This window comes from Eimeria tenella, genomic scaffold (genome assembly GCF_000499545.2).
Source record: "Eimeria tenella Houghton genomic scaffold, Eth_scaff45, whole genome shotgun sequence".
NCBI classification, from domain to species: domain Eukaryota; phylum Apicomplexa; class Conoidasida; order Eucoccidiorida; family Eimeriidae; genus Eimeria; species Eimeria tenella.
The window spans coordinates 239392-257974 of record NW_013543375.1 but is presented as its reverse complement, the minus strand read 5'-3'; the positions used below and the strand labels follow the sequence as shown (position 1 = coordinate 257974).

The window sequence follows — 18583 nt, the reverse complement described above, 5'->3', positions numbered from 1 at the left end:
AATTGAGGCCATTAGCACGCCAAGCGAGACACCGTCTCATTCGCTGAAAATCCTCAGTACTTTCTTTGGCATCTGCCCCTGAGGGCGGCAAAGTCTGTTACGAAGCCGCGTTTGACAGCGAACTGGAAAGTGCCGTCATGACATCTACGTGCAGGGTAAAACACAAGACCAAAAATGAGCTGGGCAAGACTGCCACCGGAACACAAAAAAGAAGTGGACGTTCTACACCGTCAAATTGTGTCTGCGTACGTGCACATGCATACACAGCCGCGAGTAGGTACAACATTGTGGACAGGGTAGCTCTGGAGTTTCTTTGTTTGCACTTCAAGAATGCTTTGGGGGGAAGCCGACTTCAACGAGTGGAGGCGGGAGGCGTTTATCACTGAGTGACGCCTCAGTGCACGTTTTGTACGCCTGCAGAGGCCAACAAGACAGAAGCCCTTGAAGCTCACGATAGAAGATCATATGGTCTCGTCTCGTTTCAACATCGCCTCTAGATCTTTGCTAGGAAATGCACTAACAAAGCAGAATCAGCTCAATGCTCCAAACACGTGAAGACAGCAAGTGAGTCTCACCTCCATAGCCTTGCCGCACTTCTCCTCCATTGCACTTTCTGTCAGCTTTGTGTGTCCTTCATTGGTACACGCTTGCAAACACTCGAATAAATCAGTAGCTACCTTCTCGCATCCTGAAGCGCAGATACATTGACAAAACGGTGAGATATAGTGAAAAAGGAAGCAGTTAAAGGCTCAGAGAACTAGTAGCAGTGCAGGACACAATGCGGTTGAAGCTCATGAGAGTACAATGTCGGCACTTTCCCGTTGTTCAGCCCATACCTTTCCTCACAATTGGAAAATAGGGAGGGAACTGCAACTTCCTGGCCTGTTCCATGGCTTCTCAGGAGGGTGGCTTGTCACAAGCTTGGCGACACGCCGTGCACCCCAAGGGAGCACACGGGGAACGGCGGTAGGGCGTGCACAACGTCAGTTCTCCTTAGTCGTCTTCTTAAGAATAGATAACCCACGGAAAAGGCTAAACAAGCTGGAAACTTGCTCCAACACCTGGATAGAAGAGGAGAGCAGCACTGGCAGAAAACAAACGCGGAGACTCAACGTACGAACGCCCTGTGTATTCACAACACCAAAACGTACAAGTACGCTCCACCATATACTTCAGTTTCTCCATAGATAAATGCACGGACAAATAGTTCTAGTGGTTTCAAGCTGACAGCGCCGTCGTCTTTGGAGGGCTCACCAGCCGCATGCACAGCCCCATCCACCACCCCTTGATGCAGCCGAGTGCGCTTCCGGCGAATTACATGGTTCTAAAAAAGTAAAGTAGCGTGAAAAACTGGTTTATTATGAAATCCGGCATTTAGGACATCCTGCGTACCTCGCACTTGTGCGCAAATCCCCGCTTTTCGCTTCAAAGTGCCTGCATCTTGGTTTCCCGCGAGCCCCTGTTCTGCAGCTTCTGTTGAAAAAATGTCGCAGTTCCAAGACTGGACTCCAGTGGTATTGCAGAAAACCAGTCCAGGGGGGGGAAAAAGAGTATCTAAAGAAGCAGAAGTCAACAAGGCGCGCAGGGCAGGGGAAGTGATAGAAACTGAGAAGAAATGTAAGCAGAGACCTCAACCCTTCCGTGGATTAGAGGCTGGCGAGATTGGCATCAAAGCCTGGTTAATGATTCCCACTAGTGCCCATTAGTACATTTTGCTCCCCACTGGAAACGCCTCGTCACAGCCCTGACGTGCCCGTGTTTTTACCTGTTGCGCTGTAGTTCTGGGAGGTCGGAACAAAACTACGAAGGCTGGTTTGATCCCGAAGTAAGTCCATAGTGAAATAGGGTCATCCCACAACTTTTATACTCTTGCATTGGCATTGTCGTCGTTTGCGTCCAGGGTAGATTCGCTACGTGCAGTTGCTCTTTCTAGCATTGCATCTTTTTGTATTGCTATGCTTTTCTGGCCGGTGATTTTGCTCTGTCAACTTCATCACACTGTTCGATTTTATTCGTCGAGCTCTTGGCACACTTTTCGGGTGTGATCCTGCCTCTTCGCCGCTTTTTGCCATTTCCCCTACTTGTAGCTCAACCTACTGCGTAGCTGGGATTTTTTTGCTTATTTGTTTTCCACTTTAGAATACGAGTGCATTTCGTTTCAACTCTATTTCCTTGCACAGTTCTGTCTGAGCTTCTTATGTCGCTTGTACTGTGCATTTTCCTTTTTCCGCAGAGGCGGAGACCAAATGGTATTGCATGCCCAATTGCCGTTAGCGGGAACTTTTTGAAATTAGTTGTCTACAACCCTATTTTTTGCATTTTTTCTTTTCTCAGCGCCAAGAAGGTCGAGGAAGACACTGGCGACTACCACATTGACCGAGTCTCGACTGACTTCTGCCGCGCTTTGGCAGAGGCGAGGAGGAACAAGGGCATGACTCAGGCCCAGCTAGCGCAGGCGATCAATGAGAAGCCCTCAGTTGTTAGCGAGTATGAAAGTGGGAAGGTAAGCAAAGAGGGGGATGGATGGGCCCGTAGCCAGGCTATAGCAGTTTGGAAGCACACTCCCTGCATCGCTTGGTAGCCGAGAGGAGAATAGAAAAGCAGTTGAAGAGATACAGGCAAGAGAGGGGAAGATGCGGTGCTAAAAGATGAGACGGGTCATGTATGATAAATGGGGCCTTGTGCCGGATCGTTTCATCCCACAGACTTCCTTACTTCCAGCTTCAGCAGGGCTTTGGGAAATTGCATGGCTAGGCACTACATGCAGCGTGCGTCTCAGATGTCTGCTGCAACTGTGTGCATTCCTGTTTTTGTCAATAGGCCATTCCAAATGGCGTTATTTTGCAGAAGATGAGCCGTGCGCTGGGTTGCCAGCTGCCGAAATGCACACAGAAGAAGAGGGTTGCGGATGACTGAGGTTGTTGGTTGGTACAGATTTTGGGTCCCCTGTCTTTCTGAGAAGGGCTCGACTATGGAATCTGGCTCTTTGCGAATGCGAGGCACGGGAGTGTTCCTCGTAGTAGTCTGCTTAGATTCCTGTGCTATGCGCACGGAGCCGGATAGGGAGCTGCAAGGGAAGCAGGGGGTTGAATGATCAGGCGCGAGGGCGTTTCAAATGGGTAGATAAGCGCCTCACCATTTAAGGTAGCTCACAAATCGACAAACATAAAAGGTCATTTTGGTCCACAATCGAACAGTTCTGTTTCCATCAATTCCCTTTTTCGTGGTGTTCTGCATCTTCGTATTCGTTTGATTTGTACGCCCTTCTATAAGTTTCTACGACATGAGCGTTTAATAATTCAATAGCAGTGCTAGGTGCTCCGCAGGGTAAGTGGTTCTTGCAAGAGGTGTGAAGGAACGAAAGGGTTTAGTGGCAAGCCATGGGATTTTACGCTCGCACGTATCCTTTTCGCATTACTTTGATTTGGAATTGCTGTTGTAGCGTTGCCGTTGCAGGACGAGAAGAAAGTTGGCCCTGCATTCATACATAGGTACACAAAATGGTAAAGAGCGCACCACATAGATATGTCAAGAGTGCTCAGAAATGTGTGCGCGCAACACTTCTCTGCGTCCCGCCCGGTTTGTTGCAGTTAAATGAAGTCCAGCCACACCTTAGTAACTCTATGCGATTATGTAGAGCTCAGGGCTTCGCATACATTGAAGTTGGTAGTTGTACTGCGCTGGCTGACAGTCCAAAGCGTAAGTAAATAGGTTGGTAGTGCCTGCCCCACGTAGACATGGGGTAGAGATGAGGGTGCGGTGCTAACGGTAGAACAGGCCGCAGTGCCAGCAGCAGCATGAGGAACAGCCTATTCCTTCTGTGCAAGAAGCCTCCTGCCGGAATCGAACCGGCGACCTTCCGCTTACTAAGCGGATGCTCTACCGACTAAGCTAAGAAGGCACGCCCTGCGACTGTGGGGAAAACGAAGGAGTGGGAGAATTACGGCGCATAACCCACTCGTACGACGTAGTGAAAAGTTGATGTAGTCTTTGCTGAATCTGAAAGGATAGGTGGTGCTCATTTTTCGGATGAGTCGCTTGGCTACAGTAATCTTCCGATTGTGTCGTGCGCTGACGAAGATCCAAGCATTTGAACTCATCAGCACACAATTTAAAACTTTTGCATTTTTGCCATATTTAAGCGCTGTAAAGTTCAAAGGTTCTCTGTCATGTCGCTTGTACAGGACATAACATCAGCAAAGGCTGCGCTTTGCCACAGGATGCCCGGGGTCACGGTGAAAAGTGGCGAAGATGACGTTCACTACACCTCATTGGGAGTACTGATGTGCGAATTTCAATGCAGCTTTTTGACGAATGAGAACGAAGCACTGAAACCATGTGCAAACCACTCAAGGCTGCTGCCTTTGAGTAACCACCACCACCCTAGCTCCAGGAAGCCAGAGGGAGAAACTTCCCACTGCAACGGCTTTGCAAGCGGTGTTTTGAGACATTTACAGTTACACACACCAAATGAAATGGATATTAAAGCTCCTTAATGGCTTGGTGTGGCAGTGTCTACCGCGATTGTCAGTCGCCTCGTTGCTGTCTGGACCACGTGGCCTTCACAAAACAGGAGGTAGGCGGTGAGCTTCGGCAAGGACCTTCTTATAATGAGCTTTGCAAATGTATTAAAGGCTATATGACAAGACGTTTTGGATCGTTTTGAATAAAGGTTTGGCCGTACATTGTAAACGGCGGTCAAACCACCGTGGCTATTAGCTATTTGTGTTCACCTGTCGATCTAGGTGTCCATCGTACGGACTTGCCCACAAATGTACCTTTTCTCAGTTGCTTCCTTGTTAAACAGACCAGGCAGGGTCTTTGAATACGTGTGAAAGCTACTTCTTCTCGATTTTTTGTTCGAAGTGAGCGGTTGTATCTGTCAACTCATCGCATACAGAGGAGAGAAGACACGCGTTCTTTGGCAGTCATCAAGGCAGCCTGTCGTTTCTCGGCACTTCTTGACACTAGTCTTCTGTAAAGCTCCAGATATTAGCCACGTATGTCAAGCAGGCAGAGCTGTTGAGGCCCGTTTTCGTTGGAGTCGCGCCACTGTCCCGCACAGGGCGGTTCAACAGAAGGCTGTCCGGTATGGCGGCGATTTCTCATCTTCTTCGACTGCGGCAGGTGGTGGTGAGCAGTGCTAGAGATGCAGGAGAGGCCTTAACTAGGGCAATCAAAGCTGACGGAGCTGTGAAGGTTTCACAGCTCGCCACAGCCCTTCTCGACTCCTCACTTCCCCGTCACGTGGAAGTTGAAGCAGTGGCGCCGGACTCAGCCGCTTGCACATCAACTGATGAGTCTGCAGCATCTGTGACGCATTCACGGGACTGTTCTGTCTCTCCTGATGGCAAAATGGACTCAGCCACGCCCCTGCGCGAAACTCTGTTTGAGCGCGGGGGCCTTCGAAGCGGCAACGTCGCTACGCTGTGCAGCTCGAAGTCTTTCTCCAGAACCAACTCGAGTCGTTTAGATGAGGCAGAGGACTGGTTTCTGACGGACTTGGTCTCTGGAAACGAAGAGAATGGCAGGCAAGCGTGGACGCCCCGGAACAGCAGGAGCAGCAGCGTCAGCAGCTGCGGCGGCGGGAGAAGAGGCTTCGGAAATATGGTTCTGGTCTCATCAGTGGAGTCCCTGTTGTCGTTAGAGAGGGACAGAGACGTTACCGATGGTCAGAGCAGCTACGGGTCCTCGAGAGACGGAGACGAGAGTCATCGAACTTCCCGTTCTCCCACACTTGTCTCGGAAGTGCCTGCTTCCCTCGCTGAGCCCGCAAAGAAGGATATTCCAGAATATGAGAATGACTTGGAGCAGCAGCTGCAGCAGGTTGGAGGCCAACTCTGCTCTCAGTTAAACAGTAACGGCGGTGATGTGCTTTATGTCATTAAAGGCAAGCCAGCTTCCGACGCGCAGAGGTTTTACATGATCGAAGCGGGACACGGTTGGAGCTCTTACCAATCACTCGAAGTAAGAACGGACAGCATAGTTCGAAATGGGGCAATTGTGTTTTGTTTAGCTTCAAACGCACAACCTAGGTACATATATCTTGTACATCTTTAATGTAGATGTGTAGAAGGTTTATTCACTTTTGTAATGCAAATATATAAATATACATACATTCGTTATGCGGAGAACGCGTGTGAAAATGTGCTTTGGCATTCTCACGCTTAATCTCAAATGTTTTTGCACTCAACATGCAGGCGAATAGATATCTGCTTGTGTCAGTTGTCGGGATACCCACTTGTCGTGCACATCTTGTTTGCATATGCACACGGAACTGACGCTTGTTAATCCTCCCAAGCTTTGTAGTTGTTAATTTGCTAGCTCTTGGCACGAAGGTTTATTTCGAGGTAGCAGGTTGTGCACAGACTAGTGCGGTCTCTGTAGTTTTTAGTTTGCAAGCTCTTGCACATGAAGGTGTATCTCGAGGTAGCAAGGGATGCACAGACTAGTGCGGTCCCTATCGAAGCAAAGAGACCCTACATCTCTTCTGTGTGTCAGCACATAACAACTGTAGAAGTTGAAGTGCATTCTCACGATTGTGCTTACCTGACTTTCCGAAATTTTTCCTGTGCAGCACCTCGTGAGCTTTTTGGGGGAAACGGTGAAAGTGTTTGGCGCTGATCGTTTGCGATCGACGAAATTTCTGCTGCCCGTGGACGAGGCTGAGATCTTCTTGGACGATCTTCAGAAGATGGCTCCATATTCTTTGAAGGATTTAGTCGATGCAGCTAAAGCAGGCAAGTGCAAAGCGCTGTTGCGCGTATGTAAACAGAGTGGTGCGTTGAATGCTGCAAGGTGTCGCAGGTTTTATGACGGTTTTAGGGACAAAGATTCTACTTTTATTTGTGGATCGTGTTTAATGACCTTCCCTTGGTGTGATCGAGTGGGTACTTCCGGTTTTCTTGATGCATTCTGTTTGCATGCAACGCTATTTGATCTGTTTGATAGTATGTCCGTGTGTTTTTTTTCAGCGGGAGCTCCAGTTCTTTGCGCATTCGCTGCACGGTTCTTCTTCCTGCAGCTAACAGAAGCGGTGGTTGCTTTTGGCGCTGCAGCTGAAGCCACGGCAGCGGCCGGATCTGGTGTTTCTGCTGCAGCAGGAGCAGCAGCAGCAGGAGAAGCGGCGGCAGCAGCAACGGGCGCAGCGAGTGTGTACAGCGTTTGCTCCACAGCATTCGCTTTGACACCGTGGGCACTGCTAGTTGGGGGATGTGTCTATGGTGTAGTGCGTGGCGTACGCAAACTGCATAATGTCAGGGAGAAAGTTTTCCTTTGTCCTACGACAGATTCGGCGGAGACCGACAGCGAAATAGGGTTGCCACAGGGAATGTACCGTGATCACTGCGTCATTAAATGGGGATAAGGTGCAAGCACAGGGCTGAACTCTATGTTCTCAACTCATATAGGAGCTAGTGAGAGGAGCAAACACGTGACGGTGTTCCTCTTTTCATTTTTCTTAACCTTCAAGTAACACGAATAAATCTTGAAACTACGAATTATTGGAAGCGAAGCCGAAGTCCGACATGGCTCGCTTGAAAGAAGCTTTAACACCGCGCTTGGCTCCGGCTTTCTGCAGCGGCAGGGGCGGCAGGAGAACCTTCAGAGGTGAAGCAACAGCGGCACGAATAAGAGAAACAGAAGTAACGGCAACAAGAACAGTAACTTCGCAGTAGCAACGGGCGCGGGTAACGAGAAATGGGGACGGCTCCCCAAACAAAAACAGCAGCAGCTGCAACAGTGGGAGCTGCAAGACAACCTTCGCCAGCAGCAGTGTACCTTGGCATACTACTCGCTTCACCCCTGTTTGGTACTGCTTGGAAACTTTACTAGAATTTTTACGTTTACGGTTGGGTTGGGATTCGCAGCAGACAAACATGCTCTTTTCAGAGGAATGGATGTATGCTGCTCTTTCTGAAGCTTCACCGGTGTGTATCTGAGGGACTTCAGAGGGGTAGGCATATGCACTATAATTGCTCTCATCTGTTTGGGTGCTTCGGAATTTTATGTACGCCAGGGGGAGAGGATTCAGAGGATTTAGAAGACAAAGTGAGAGCTTCGGCGACGCCCTGTGCAAAGTTTTTCGCAGAGCGGCTTACGAAACCGTATGTGAGGTTTCGAATTAAAATTTGGTGGGTTTGTGGGGCCAGTCTGTGCAGTTAGCAAAGTCTCTGTAGAGCGTTGCTGTGGGCTAACGCGTACTGCATCGTGGATAATAGTTCACGTTGGGCAGGGCTTTCCCAACTGTTCTTGTTGGAGGAGGACACAAATCAAGGTTTTTGCGCGTCACTTTTGCTAACTGAAGAGCTCTCCGCCAGGTGTTAAATTAGAGGGTGGAAGTTTGGTAATGGGAAATTTGCTGGCGCCTGCTCAACTACGTACTTAGGCACTTGACAAGGTCAGTTCGCTGTTAATGTACTCCACAGGACTGTGGACTCCCTGTCTTTACATTACCACCATGCGATCGTGACTGCAATTGTGGTCACGATCGCATGGTGGTGATGTAAGCATGACCATACCGGGACAGAGGGGGAAGCAACAAATAGACCTCTATAGAACTCCTTGGAGTCAAATCCCCTTCTTGAAACTGCTCAGCTGTCACAGAGATGAAATAATGCCTGTGGGCGCCAATGCTGCCTACAAATAGAAGTGTACTGGCATGTTGGCATCGAATGGTTTCCGTTAAGTAGGATTCATAGAGGTTCAGAGGATGGAGAGGGGGCTAGGGTGAGGAGAGAAATGTTCTGCATAGGTTAACCGAGCAGTTAAGAGCAAACGTGTGGGATGCGTCGCCGAAACGAACACGGTACGGGACGATCACTAGGACCCAGTGGGGGGTGAAATGTAGCGCTAGGCATTAATAGTGAGATAAGGGGCTGCTTAGAGGAACAAGAAGTGGCAGGGTAGTCGCATTCAAGCAAAAGTGCGAAATAATCGTCGAACACAGCGCATCTGTTAGGATGTGTAGCCCTGCATGTTCTGCTGGAAGGGTAGGACTTGGGGAAAATAGCGAGTATGGAGCAAACAGGGAGTCTTCGCATGCTGCTAGCTCAGTTGTTGAGAACAGATTCCACCTCTTTTCGGTGCCTTTGCAAATTCCCAGTTTTTCTATATTGGTTGTTCCCTACCAGTTAAGCATCAGTGGTACTTAATTGTGACGCTTTCAGGCTGCTGAGGGAAACGGAAGAGTCCAGCCTGGCTTTGCACACCAGTGGTGAGTGCAGTTCTTGAATCTGTGAAGTGGATCCCCCATACGACACTTGTTGAAAGCCATTACCTGTCCGCTATGTTGCACTGTTCGTAGTCCCTGTGGACGCGCCTGTCCAAACCTATAGCTATGGATGCAAAACAGCCCACAATAAGCTTGGCAACTCTGGTCTTCTGGGCACCTTATGGTTTTCAGAGAAGCGTATACAAGGTCGCCGTTCAGTTGCTGACCTGGGGCTTTGTCATGCTCGTTGGCTTATAAAAACGGTTCCCGCAAACTAAGTGCAGCTCTACGTCGCACTATTTTTACAATAAGAAGCGTCCGTATGTGGTGCTAATAGTGCGGCCAACAGCTCCAACATTCGCACAGGGAAGAGCGTCCGTTGCAGATTATGCCGTCATCATATTCGCATTTATCAATTCTGATTGATTTTCATCAAGATCTGCTGTCGTTATAGCTGCAATGGCAGGGCATGGCCAAGGGGGCAACGGAATCTAACACGGTCTCGTGCACACATGAAAGGCACTCCCGCAGAAGATGATGCGTCTATTTGCTCTGTAGGCACTGCCCATAGAAACTATAGAATAAAGGCAGGCAAATATCTGGAGACCACTGTCCTTTACATTGCATTCAAGACGCATGAGAAACCTGCCGCTTATTGGGGGATCGCCGGGTGGGAGCTCCACGACGTCTGGAAGATATTTGGGGGGCATGACAATGAACGCCGCAATTCGACACGTGCAACATGAAGAAAATGATTGAATTACTCAGTGATATTAATTTTTGCTATTTGTGGCATTAATTTTAGTCGGTGTGTTCACATTCGCAGCACTTCGCCCCGGCTGAGCGCCCGTACGGTCAGATTAGTGTCCTGCCCGAGGATCGAAGATCTGGCTTGCATGCTCGTTCCAACGAGATACTTTGCAGTTTAGAATTGATGAGAGGACTTGCCAGCGAGCAGATGTGAACTGAAACTTTTGCTCTGTTTGTCTGATTTGAGGCTAAGAAGGGCAGCGCACGGCTGCCTTCTGGTGAGCCCCACTTCCTGCTTGTTTTGGTCACAATTTTTGTGTTTCTCGCTGGTATGCTTCTAAGGGCTCGCAGATAAAGATGGTGCTGAATGCGGGACTGTGCAGACTTTTAGTCGTCCTCTTGTCGCCGTCAATGCACTTTCTGCAGACAATTGCAGCGTCTGCCTCCCCCTATACGTACAACCAGTGGGCAAAACAAGAACAGAGCACCACACCCCGTTGGACTGCACCTTATGACACTGCAGCCCCTGCATATAGTGACCGAGAAAAAGATCTAGGCATACTTTTTGAAAATGCCGCAGGGCAGGAGCCCCCGAAATCGGGGCAACACGATGTCTCCAGGGAAGACCAGGACTCAGCCTCCCACCAGAAGCCAAGAATGTTTTTGAAACAGTTGAAGGCACGATCAGTGAGTATTTCTCTGCTGCTGCTGTTCTGTTTCGGGGCGCTAGCGCTTGCCAAAAACCCGAAGTTGTTCACCAGGTTCTCGGAGCACAAAAAGCAAGCACGGGAGAGTCGCAAGAGTCCGATTTCTCGTACAGAAGAGATAAGAGGCAGGCAGGCCCGGCTAGCAGAGATTATTCCTTCTGCAGAGAGTCTCGCAAATGCGATCGGAACACAGCATGCCCGCATGCTGGTGGGCGAGGTTCGCTGCAACATGCAGCTTGTGGAGTCGGGCACAGACGATCGCGCTAAAGAGGAGGCTATCTCACGCGCCTTGGTGTCTCTTCGTCAGCTGGACGCTGACAGCATTAACGTAGTTAATTCCCTGGTTAAGGAGTATCAGCGGCTGCCGCGCTTCCCCGTGATGGGTCTTGGGGAACAAGACAAAGACCTGTCGCTTAGGCAGCTGGAAGACGAACTTGAAAATGACGAGCCTGTGTGTCGTTTAGTTCAGTCTTTGCGGTCTTTCCAGACAAAAAGTGAACAGCTTTCTAGGCGCTTTAGTAAGGTTAGCGAGGACTTCCTGAGCGGCGCTCCATTTGAAGATGAACTTGATAGGTATCGACTCGGCGTCGCTGCGGGCGTCCTTGAGTACCTCAAGGCGAACTACAACTCGCAGTCACATATCCGGTCACTTGCCACAATGCTTAGAGACGCCACTGTAGATGGAACGAAGGTGCTGATGATACGGGATCACCGGCAGTCCTTGAAATCGTTTGACGGGAGCTTGGGACTCCTTACTATTTCCGCAGCGTGGATAGAGGAGGAAAGCAAGAAGCAAGCGGATCCGTCGGATGAACTTGAAAATACATTTGCTTCCATAGAAAGGATGCGGGCAGAGGCAGAAGTGCTCCGCGATGAGTTCCTTACACACTTGGAGGAACTCCAGAGGAGCCGCTCGATGAAGGTAGCATCTCAGGCGGCTACACAAGCAGAGAAAGCAATGGAACAGGCAGATACCACACTTCAAAGAATGTGGGAAACTCTCAAGGGACTGAGAACTCCAATGCTTGAAATGAGTGGTAACAGCAGGGACCAGCTTTGTGATGAGGGGAAACGAATCCACGATGAAATCGTTGCAGAGAGCAGGACGATAAAAGGCCTTGTAAGTGATGTTGTAGAAAGGGTTGAAAAGTTCTTGAAGGAGAAACGCAAGGCCCCCAAAGATTCTGCTCATGTGCTTAGTAGATCGATAACGACCAACATGTTATTGGAAGGACAGGAGCTCGAGTCCCAGGCCTCACGCACTGTAGACCACTCCGCAGAAATCTTGCGGAGTCTACAGCGTATAAGTGACCCAACGCATGCAGTAACTCTCCTAGTACAGATGAAGGATTCCTTAGTAACTCTCACGAAGTCAGCAGCCGCGGCGCGGCTGCTGGGCCTACAGTTAACATTCTTGCGCATGCTGGAGAAAGACATAAAGTACCAAGAAAACGAGGTGGAGTCAAAATCCGCCTACGGCTTTGATACGGACACCGCTGCGCAGGTAGAAATGCAGCGCCTGAAGCGACAGTTTGATGAAGAGTGCGAAAGTGCGAAAAGTGCGAATACTTTGGCGGCAGTAGAAGATCACTTGTCAGCCATGCGGCAGCTCCTGAGTTCAATGGACGCTCTCATTGCTGATGATTTGAATATATAGACGGGCGCTGAATGCTACGAGAAGAGGTGGTATTGGCTTTCTTATCCATGCGGTTCACTTCCCGTAATTCGTTTTTCCCGGGCTTTTTGCTGCTTTTTGTTCCTACAAATGGAGCGACGCATTGTGGAGGGATAGTGCTACACAGCGAATGAAATGTACACTTCCTGCAGTATTTATCTTTGTGCTGCGCCAGCTGCGTGACCGCTTCCGCAAACCTACAACGTTCAAAATACGGGCATGTTTGACTGCCTTCGGCTGCGTCCTTGACAGTTTTACAATGAGCTCAGCGGGCGATCTTCTCCAACTGTAGCAGTCTGTATGAACTGCAGTGTGTTGCTTTACGCGCGACTCTTCGGGAAGATTGTCGAGCAACCGTCACTTTCACACCCAGAAGGGTACATCGCATGAGCTCTCTAACGCCGGACGCAAGAAGATTCGAACGTGGCCACGGTAACCGTATATCTGTTTATTAGTCGCCGTTTCCCCATGATTTTTCTTCTCCATATTTCCAGCCTGTTCATATATGATCACCTCCGACATCCTCTTCGCATGAATTTCTGAGGGCTTTTCGGTGCAACAGGTTCACTTCGGGCAACCTGGATTTTCTCGCCTGAAAGCTCTACAGGCACTCAGTGCGAAGACAGGTCTGCTGCTGGTTCTCTTCCTACAGGTGTGCCCGAGGCAACGTTTTTTGTGGGGGTTAGAGCTTCCCGATTCTGTTATTTTTTATGGTGTACCGTTTGGATTGTCCCGACCCAATGCACCTGCGCAACCTAGCGATAGGGCGCCCACTTTCCGAATTAAAAAGCTGCAGCGCTGATCTATCTCTTACCTCCCCAGCCGAGGAGAAGCCGGGTATTGTCAAGTAACTACGGGTGCGGCGCTGCTTTTCTGGCCCAGTCTGAAGTACCATTTGCATCATTGAGAGTCACTATTCAGCCGCCTTGTTGCGGAGAGACTCATTAGGATCCAAGCTGCATCGACAGTTGATGGTAAACGTATCGACAGGAAAGGCAAACAGGAATTCGGTGGAACCCTGTAGGGATTCAGGGTGGGCAGGTGCTGTCACCGTTTTGGGGTTCTGGTTCTGCTTCCCTTCACCTGCCCACGAAAGCAATGCGTCTGCGTGGCGCGTGCTTCCGTAGCTACTTTGGTTTCATCGCTTTTGTCACTTTCAGCCAGGTGCTGTTCGGCTTGGATGACTTTGGAGTGCTATTCGCGTTCGAGTTGCTCCGCCTCGATGTCCAGTCAACTTCACGACTATTTCATCCGATTTACTGCGATGGTGAAAGGAGCAGGACCAAAACAGCCATGTCTGAGACACAGAAAATTATGCATTCACCCTCATTGCATTACTTTTCTTGTGTCCATTTGCATCTTGAAAGTACAGCAGTGATTGCTGACGGGAGTCGTCTCCTACGTATTGCTGACAGGAGTCCTCTACTACAGTGGAGGCATGTCCAAAGCCTGATGCGGCTCATTCCCGGCTGCTCACCCGATTCAAAAAACGGCTGACGAGATAAAGCAAATGCGAGAGCGTTTTTGTTTAAATGGCCTTCTTGAGCGGCCACAACACTGAGCGTACACTCACACAAAACCTTAGGTGCTAGAGACAGCGTGGGCAGTTCTTCAGCCAGTGGAGGAAGTTGTAGACTCACTAAACGCCCTTACCACTTCATTAGCTCCAGTTCGGCTTTCCTGTTTCCTAGGGCAGCTCGTCTTTTTATCTCTAGACGACTGTCTTTCCAGTGAGGAAGGCCTGAAAGTTAATGTATTGGCCGTAAATGCACAGCGTTTGACCCACAAGCGGATCTCTTCTAGTAATGCTCTTAACCAATACTTTTGAATGTGGCGTTGCCGCACGCAGTAGAAAAGTGTACTCAAACTATTTTTGTTTAAGGGGCAGACACTGAAGTGAGCAAACGAACCAGCGGCGCGAAGAGCGGCAGGATGGTATAGAAGCTCTCCGACAGCTTCCCTGAAACAAGATTTGACAAAAAGCAGCTATTGGCCGAAAAAATAATTCTACAGAATTTGGACTTTCGCTCCGCTTCACCTTTAAAGTGCTAGACACACACGAATTCAGGCGACCGCTGCCGGAAGGATTTTGCCTCGCTCTATTTGCCTACCGAAAACTCTTGTTTCCAAACGTGGAATTTCACAAGCGCGGCATTTAAAGCAGTGCGCATTCTGTCTAGCCTGCTTACTCGTTTTTGGTGACAGCCTGTACTATGGCTTTCCGTAGCAGAAACTCCGAGGCTTCCTCCTGCGATAAAACCGAAGGTAGAAGGCCCGAAATACAGTTCAAAGCACTAGAGAAACTAGATGGGGATTATCGCGGGTGAGGGAAAGGCTCACATGGAGCGACAAGGATTCATTTGTGTCCTGCGCAAGCAAGCATACATTTGCTGAGACCAAAAGCAGTAAGTGCAAAGCTTGCACTGCATATGAATCCTTGGTTGCCAAGAGAGCCCAGTGAGATGAGAAGACTTGGGCGGTTCTTTTTCATGATTTCCCACTTGCATTTGTGATCTAAAGCGCAGATCAGAGGAGTAAACGAATTCTTTGCAACGATTCAAACTGCTGTTCAGCCAACCTGTCTGTCCCTGCTCTGGAGAAATGCGAAAAGCAGAGAGCCAACTGTATCAATAGAAAGCGCATCCCAAAAAGAAGGGGTCCCTGGCAGCCAACACAGCAGCAGAAACTGCTGCGTCAGCTCATAAGTCTGCATTGGGGTGAATGTAAAGAGGCAATCAGCGGGAATCAGCTGCAACATTTACCACTTTCCGCTTACCCCAGACCACTGCAACAATGTCATTATGTAGGGGCTGAACCGCGAAATCCTGCTCGCACGTCGATCACAAAATAGGCAGTCCATTTTCTCGAGTTTACACCCATACTTGGGGGCTCGACCGAATTCAAGTCATTTTTTTCGGTCGCACCTCCGCCTAAGTAGCAACTACGTAACTAGTTAAAGACAAAAAGTGTTGCAGGCAGCAGTACACAGCAAGTGTTGCGCTCTCGAAGTCGAAGAAACTACAGCTTTACCGGAAGGGAGGATGCCATAGGAGTGAAAGGAGCCTCTGATGGCTCTGGAGACAACGAATTGTGTAGCTTTTCATCCTGAACAGCGGAGCAATACTGCAAACACAGAGAGTAAGAATGCTTAAGGAAGAAAACGCATGGTTTAGAAGACTCTGACTCCCGCGTCTACTGAGAGGCTTGCCTTCAGGTAGAACAAGCCGAAGGCCTTAGTTAGGGGAATAGGATGTTTCTGAACGCAACGCATCAAGGGTAACAAATAAAAAGCACGGGAGCCTAAAGCATGCTTGGCCATAGCTGCACTAGATCCCAAGAGGCGATTCCTGGCTATGACAGAGGGCTTGCTAGCACTAGAGCTGCGCACTTACATTTTTGTCGCTGCCGAGTTTCTGAAGTTCAATGTTTTTTCTAAACACCTCAGGCGCCCCAAAAGGCCACGCAACGACGCGCGCAGAAGGGCCATTCGCTTCCCCATCGTTTTTTCCCGATACGTTTGCTGCTGATTCCTGTTCTCTTGTGGCGGCTTCAACGTTGAAGACAACAGCTGGGTTGTCTCCTACGAATGCGGCGAGAATAACTGAAGAAGTAAAAAGAGGCAAAAACGAATTACTCTGTCGTTTTAACACAGCATTTCCCTTGTGCAGCTCTATTAATGCTATCGTTATGGTAGCTGACGCTGGTCGTTTTGGTGCTTCTGTCAGAGCATATTTAGTCAAAGCAGAGTGATGCTCTTCGCCCCTTGCTAAAAGCTCTAGCTTGGTCTGCGTATTGTCTAAAGATCAAAGCTATAAGCAGCTCCCAACTTCGGCCCCCTAGCTCTAGACCCTTACTTCTAACCCTCGAACCCTCACGCTTGCCCGCGCACCTTGAGGCAAGAGGCCGAGAAAGTAAAGCTGGCATCCTTGCCTGAGCTTGTCCTTTTGTCTTTTACATGCGGCGAAAAGAAGTGCATCTGCAGACCCGCGTTAACGGTGCTAAGGCAAATAGCAATCGTTACTAAACGGCTTTCATCGCGACACGCATGCGGACTTACCGTAGGAGATGAAGAGCTTTTGGAAGTCCCAAATTATTTTTTGGATTTTCTTTGCGCGAGGCTGCACGACTTCAGGCGTTCCTGCCTTCTCCGCAGCAGACGCGAACTCAGCGGAAGCCTCAACTGCGATCGAGTCGGCGGCTGCTCCTAGATTTTCAGAAATGAATTGAGGGGCAAACGAGCCTTTGTCGCCAAGACAACACGAGACACTGCTTTTTCCAAGATGAAGATACACCTGAAAAGTGTGAAAAATACCACCAAGCAAATGCAAGGCCGTAGACTCCCGCTGTACCGATCTGGTTCTGCACCTGCAGCCTACCTGCGGTGTCTTTTGAGTGCAAAACGTGGAAAACGAAACTCGAGCTATGTTCGGTCCCGAGCGTAAAAATCCTTGCTGGTGTTGTATTGCCGTAGGATGCGGGGAAACGCAAGACGCTGGCAGTTTTTTCTTGATTTCGCTTGCTGTAACATCCAGAGACCCGCACCTTGTTGCACAGTTTGCCGGAAAAGATGGGAGATTGAAGAAAGCGCACAGACTGTAAGCCAAGAATAAGGAGAACTGTTCTAACTGGGCCACTTAGTGCTTTGAGGGAAGCATTCACACAAGCTTACGTGCGCACAAACTGAGGCAGACCGCTGGAACGAAACAGCGCTGCATTTGCCAGTGTGCTTATGGTACGTTCGTGGAGGTAGTAAGTAAAGTCGCTCAAGTTACAGGCCTGATAATCATAATTTGGAGACACATAGAGACGCAGAGTCAAGGAGCAGAACAATTCCACAGGGCGACGGCCGACAGGCACAGTAGCTTCCCAAGCCTACTGCCGTACGCAGATCAGGAACATCTAACGGCAATGCTTTCAGTGTATTTCGTTGAGCTAAAAGGTATTTCAGCAATGCAGTCTGAGGGAATTGGGAGAGAGCTATTACAACCGAACCCGATGTCGCTCTCTGGGGCCCTTCATTGGGGCCCCTGTTAACATGGTCTACTCAGTGGCTTCTAGGCCTTTTCGTTTTATTTGCAGCAGTTTGGGCTGTAGCGGGGTGGAAAGTGGATATAAATCTAAATAATGTAATGATATTTGTCAACTCTGGGGGAAAACATGGTGCAATACATGCCTCGTACATTCTGCAAAGGCGACTGGCGAAGCCAACGTGTTCCCACAAGCAGCTGGGTGGCGCCAACCGTTTTACATTGTTGTTCACCGTCTTCCTTTTAGTATTAGTGCACTGAAAATTAAGAATACCGCAGTTGAGAAGCGTTTCCAGGTCTTGTCCAGTTCTTTTCTCCCGAGTCAGTGTTTGTGACACACTTTGGACCAATGGCACTCCAAGCCTCCACAACTAACCCAGCCACTACATGCTCTGTCGCCTTACTGCACTTTTCTTTTCAAGCTGCCATATATATGCTGTAGGCAACACTGTCATCAGCCACAGATAGAAACAAGAAGATCCACGGAGCATTTGGGCCATCAGTCATGCCTTTTATGAGTATGCCAGCAATTCCGCTTAGCAGAGGTGGCACAGGAAGGGACGAGAGCCTACGCTAAATCATATTGTTTAAGGGACTAAAAGGCTCTATGGAGCCTTTAGGCATGCATGCAGTCCAACCATGAAGTAGGACGCACCAGCTGTGGAATAATTCATTCTCCGGGCAATGCTCATGTTAAGAGAGAGGAGCTACACAGCTATGACAGTACTTATGTCCTGCTTGCAGAAAGATTCTCTCATTATGTCTCGCATTTAAAACCGCTTGGGGAGCTGCGAAGCCGCAAAATGGTCCCGGTTAAGCAGGGCACTGTATGGCTGACACAAGACTTTTTTTGAAATAGTTTTGACATCTGGACTTTCCAGTGCTGCCAGAAGGTAGTGAAAGCCACAAAAAGGAACCTTTAGGTTTTTTCTGGATTCTTTTGCCTTTGCGAGGGGCTCGCGAGTTTACAGACCTCCTCCTAGCTGACTACCTTAGTGCTGTTTGAACAAATTTGCACTGCATTATCACGGTCACCGTCGTTGCTAACTATGTGCTACTGCTTTTGGATTCTTTATAACTTTGCTCTCATGAACAAATTCATTGGTGCTTCAGGGTTCTGCCAGCCCAACGATGCGTTTTCCCTCGACAAGTTATTTCTTAAGAATGCAACTGCGTTGTCAAACATAGTTGCACATGTCCAGCTCTCCATGCC

At 49.2% G+C, this 18583-nt stretch overlaps 5 protein-coding genes across 5 annotated transcripts; 3 read left to right on the top strand and 2 right to left on the bottom strand.

Annotated features, from left to right (window-relative positions):
• Positions 1-324: 324 nt before the first annotated feature.
• On the bottom strand, positions 325-605 carry ETH_00010020 (uncharacterized protein; the record flags this gene model as incomplete). Its single annotated transcript, XM_013377081.1, has 2 exons — positions 325-414; positions 576-605. 2 exons carry the CDS (start codon positions 603-605, stop codon positions 325-327), a joined length of 120 nt encoding a protein of 39 aa, XP_013232535.1.
• Positions 606-1484: 879 nt separating this feature from the next.
• On the top strand, positions 1485-2916 carry ETH_00010015 (multiprotein bridging factor type 1, putative; the record flags this gene model as incomplete). The annotated part of the gene is made up of 4 exons (XM_013377080.1): positions 1485-1617; positions 1780-1825; positions 2335-2503; positions 2821-2916. The coding sequence occupies 4 exons, from the start codon at positions 1485-1487 to the stop codon at positions 2914-2916; spliced, it is 444 nt and encodes a 147-aa protein (XP_013232534.1).
• Positions 2917-5091: 2175 nt separating this feature from the next.
• Positions 5092-7366, top strand: ETH_00010010 (uncharacterized protein; the record flags this gene model as incomplete). Its single annotated transcript, XM_013377079.1, has 3 exons — positions 5092-5967; positions 6578-6740; positions 6975-7366. 3 exons carry the CDS (start codon positions 5092-5094, stop codon positions 7364-7366), a joined length of 1431 nt encoding a protein of 476 aa, XP_013232533.1.
• A 2952-nt stretch (positions 7367-10318) lies between these two features.
• ETH_00010005 (uncharacterized protein) lies at positions 10319-12325 on the top strand (the record flags this gene model as incomplete). Its single annotated transcript, XM_013377078.1, has 1 exon — positions 10319-12325. One exon carries the CDS (start codon positions 10319-10321, stop codon positions 12323-12325), a length of 2007 nt encoding a protein of 668 aa, XP_013232532.1.
• Positions 12326-13256: 931 nt separating this feature from the next.
• ETH_00010000 (uncharacterized protein) lies at positions 13257-17058 on the bottom strand (the record flags this gene model as incomplete). The annotated part of the gene is made up of 12 exons (XM_013377077.1): positions 13257-13426; positions 13821-13900; positions 13997-14084; positions 14254-14303; positions 14533-14591; positions 14684-14710; positions 14922-15004; positions 15120-15168; positions 15374-15448; positions 15736-15944; positions 16401-16583; positions 17013-17058. The coding sequence occupies 12 exons, from the start codon at positions 17056-17058 to the stop codon at positions 13257-13259; spliced, it is 1119 nt and encodes a 372-aa protein (XP_013232531.1).
• Positions 17059-18583: the final 1525 nt, after the last annotated feature.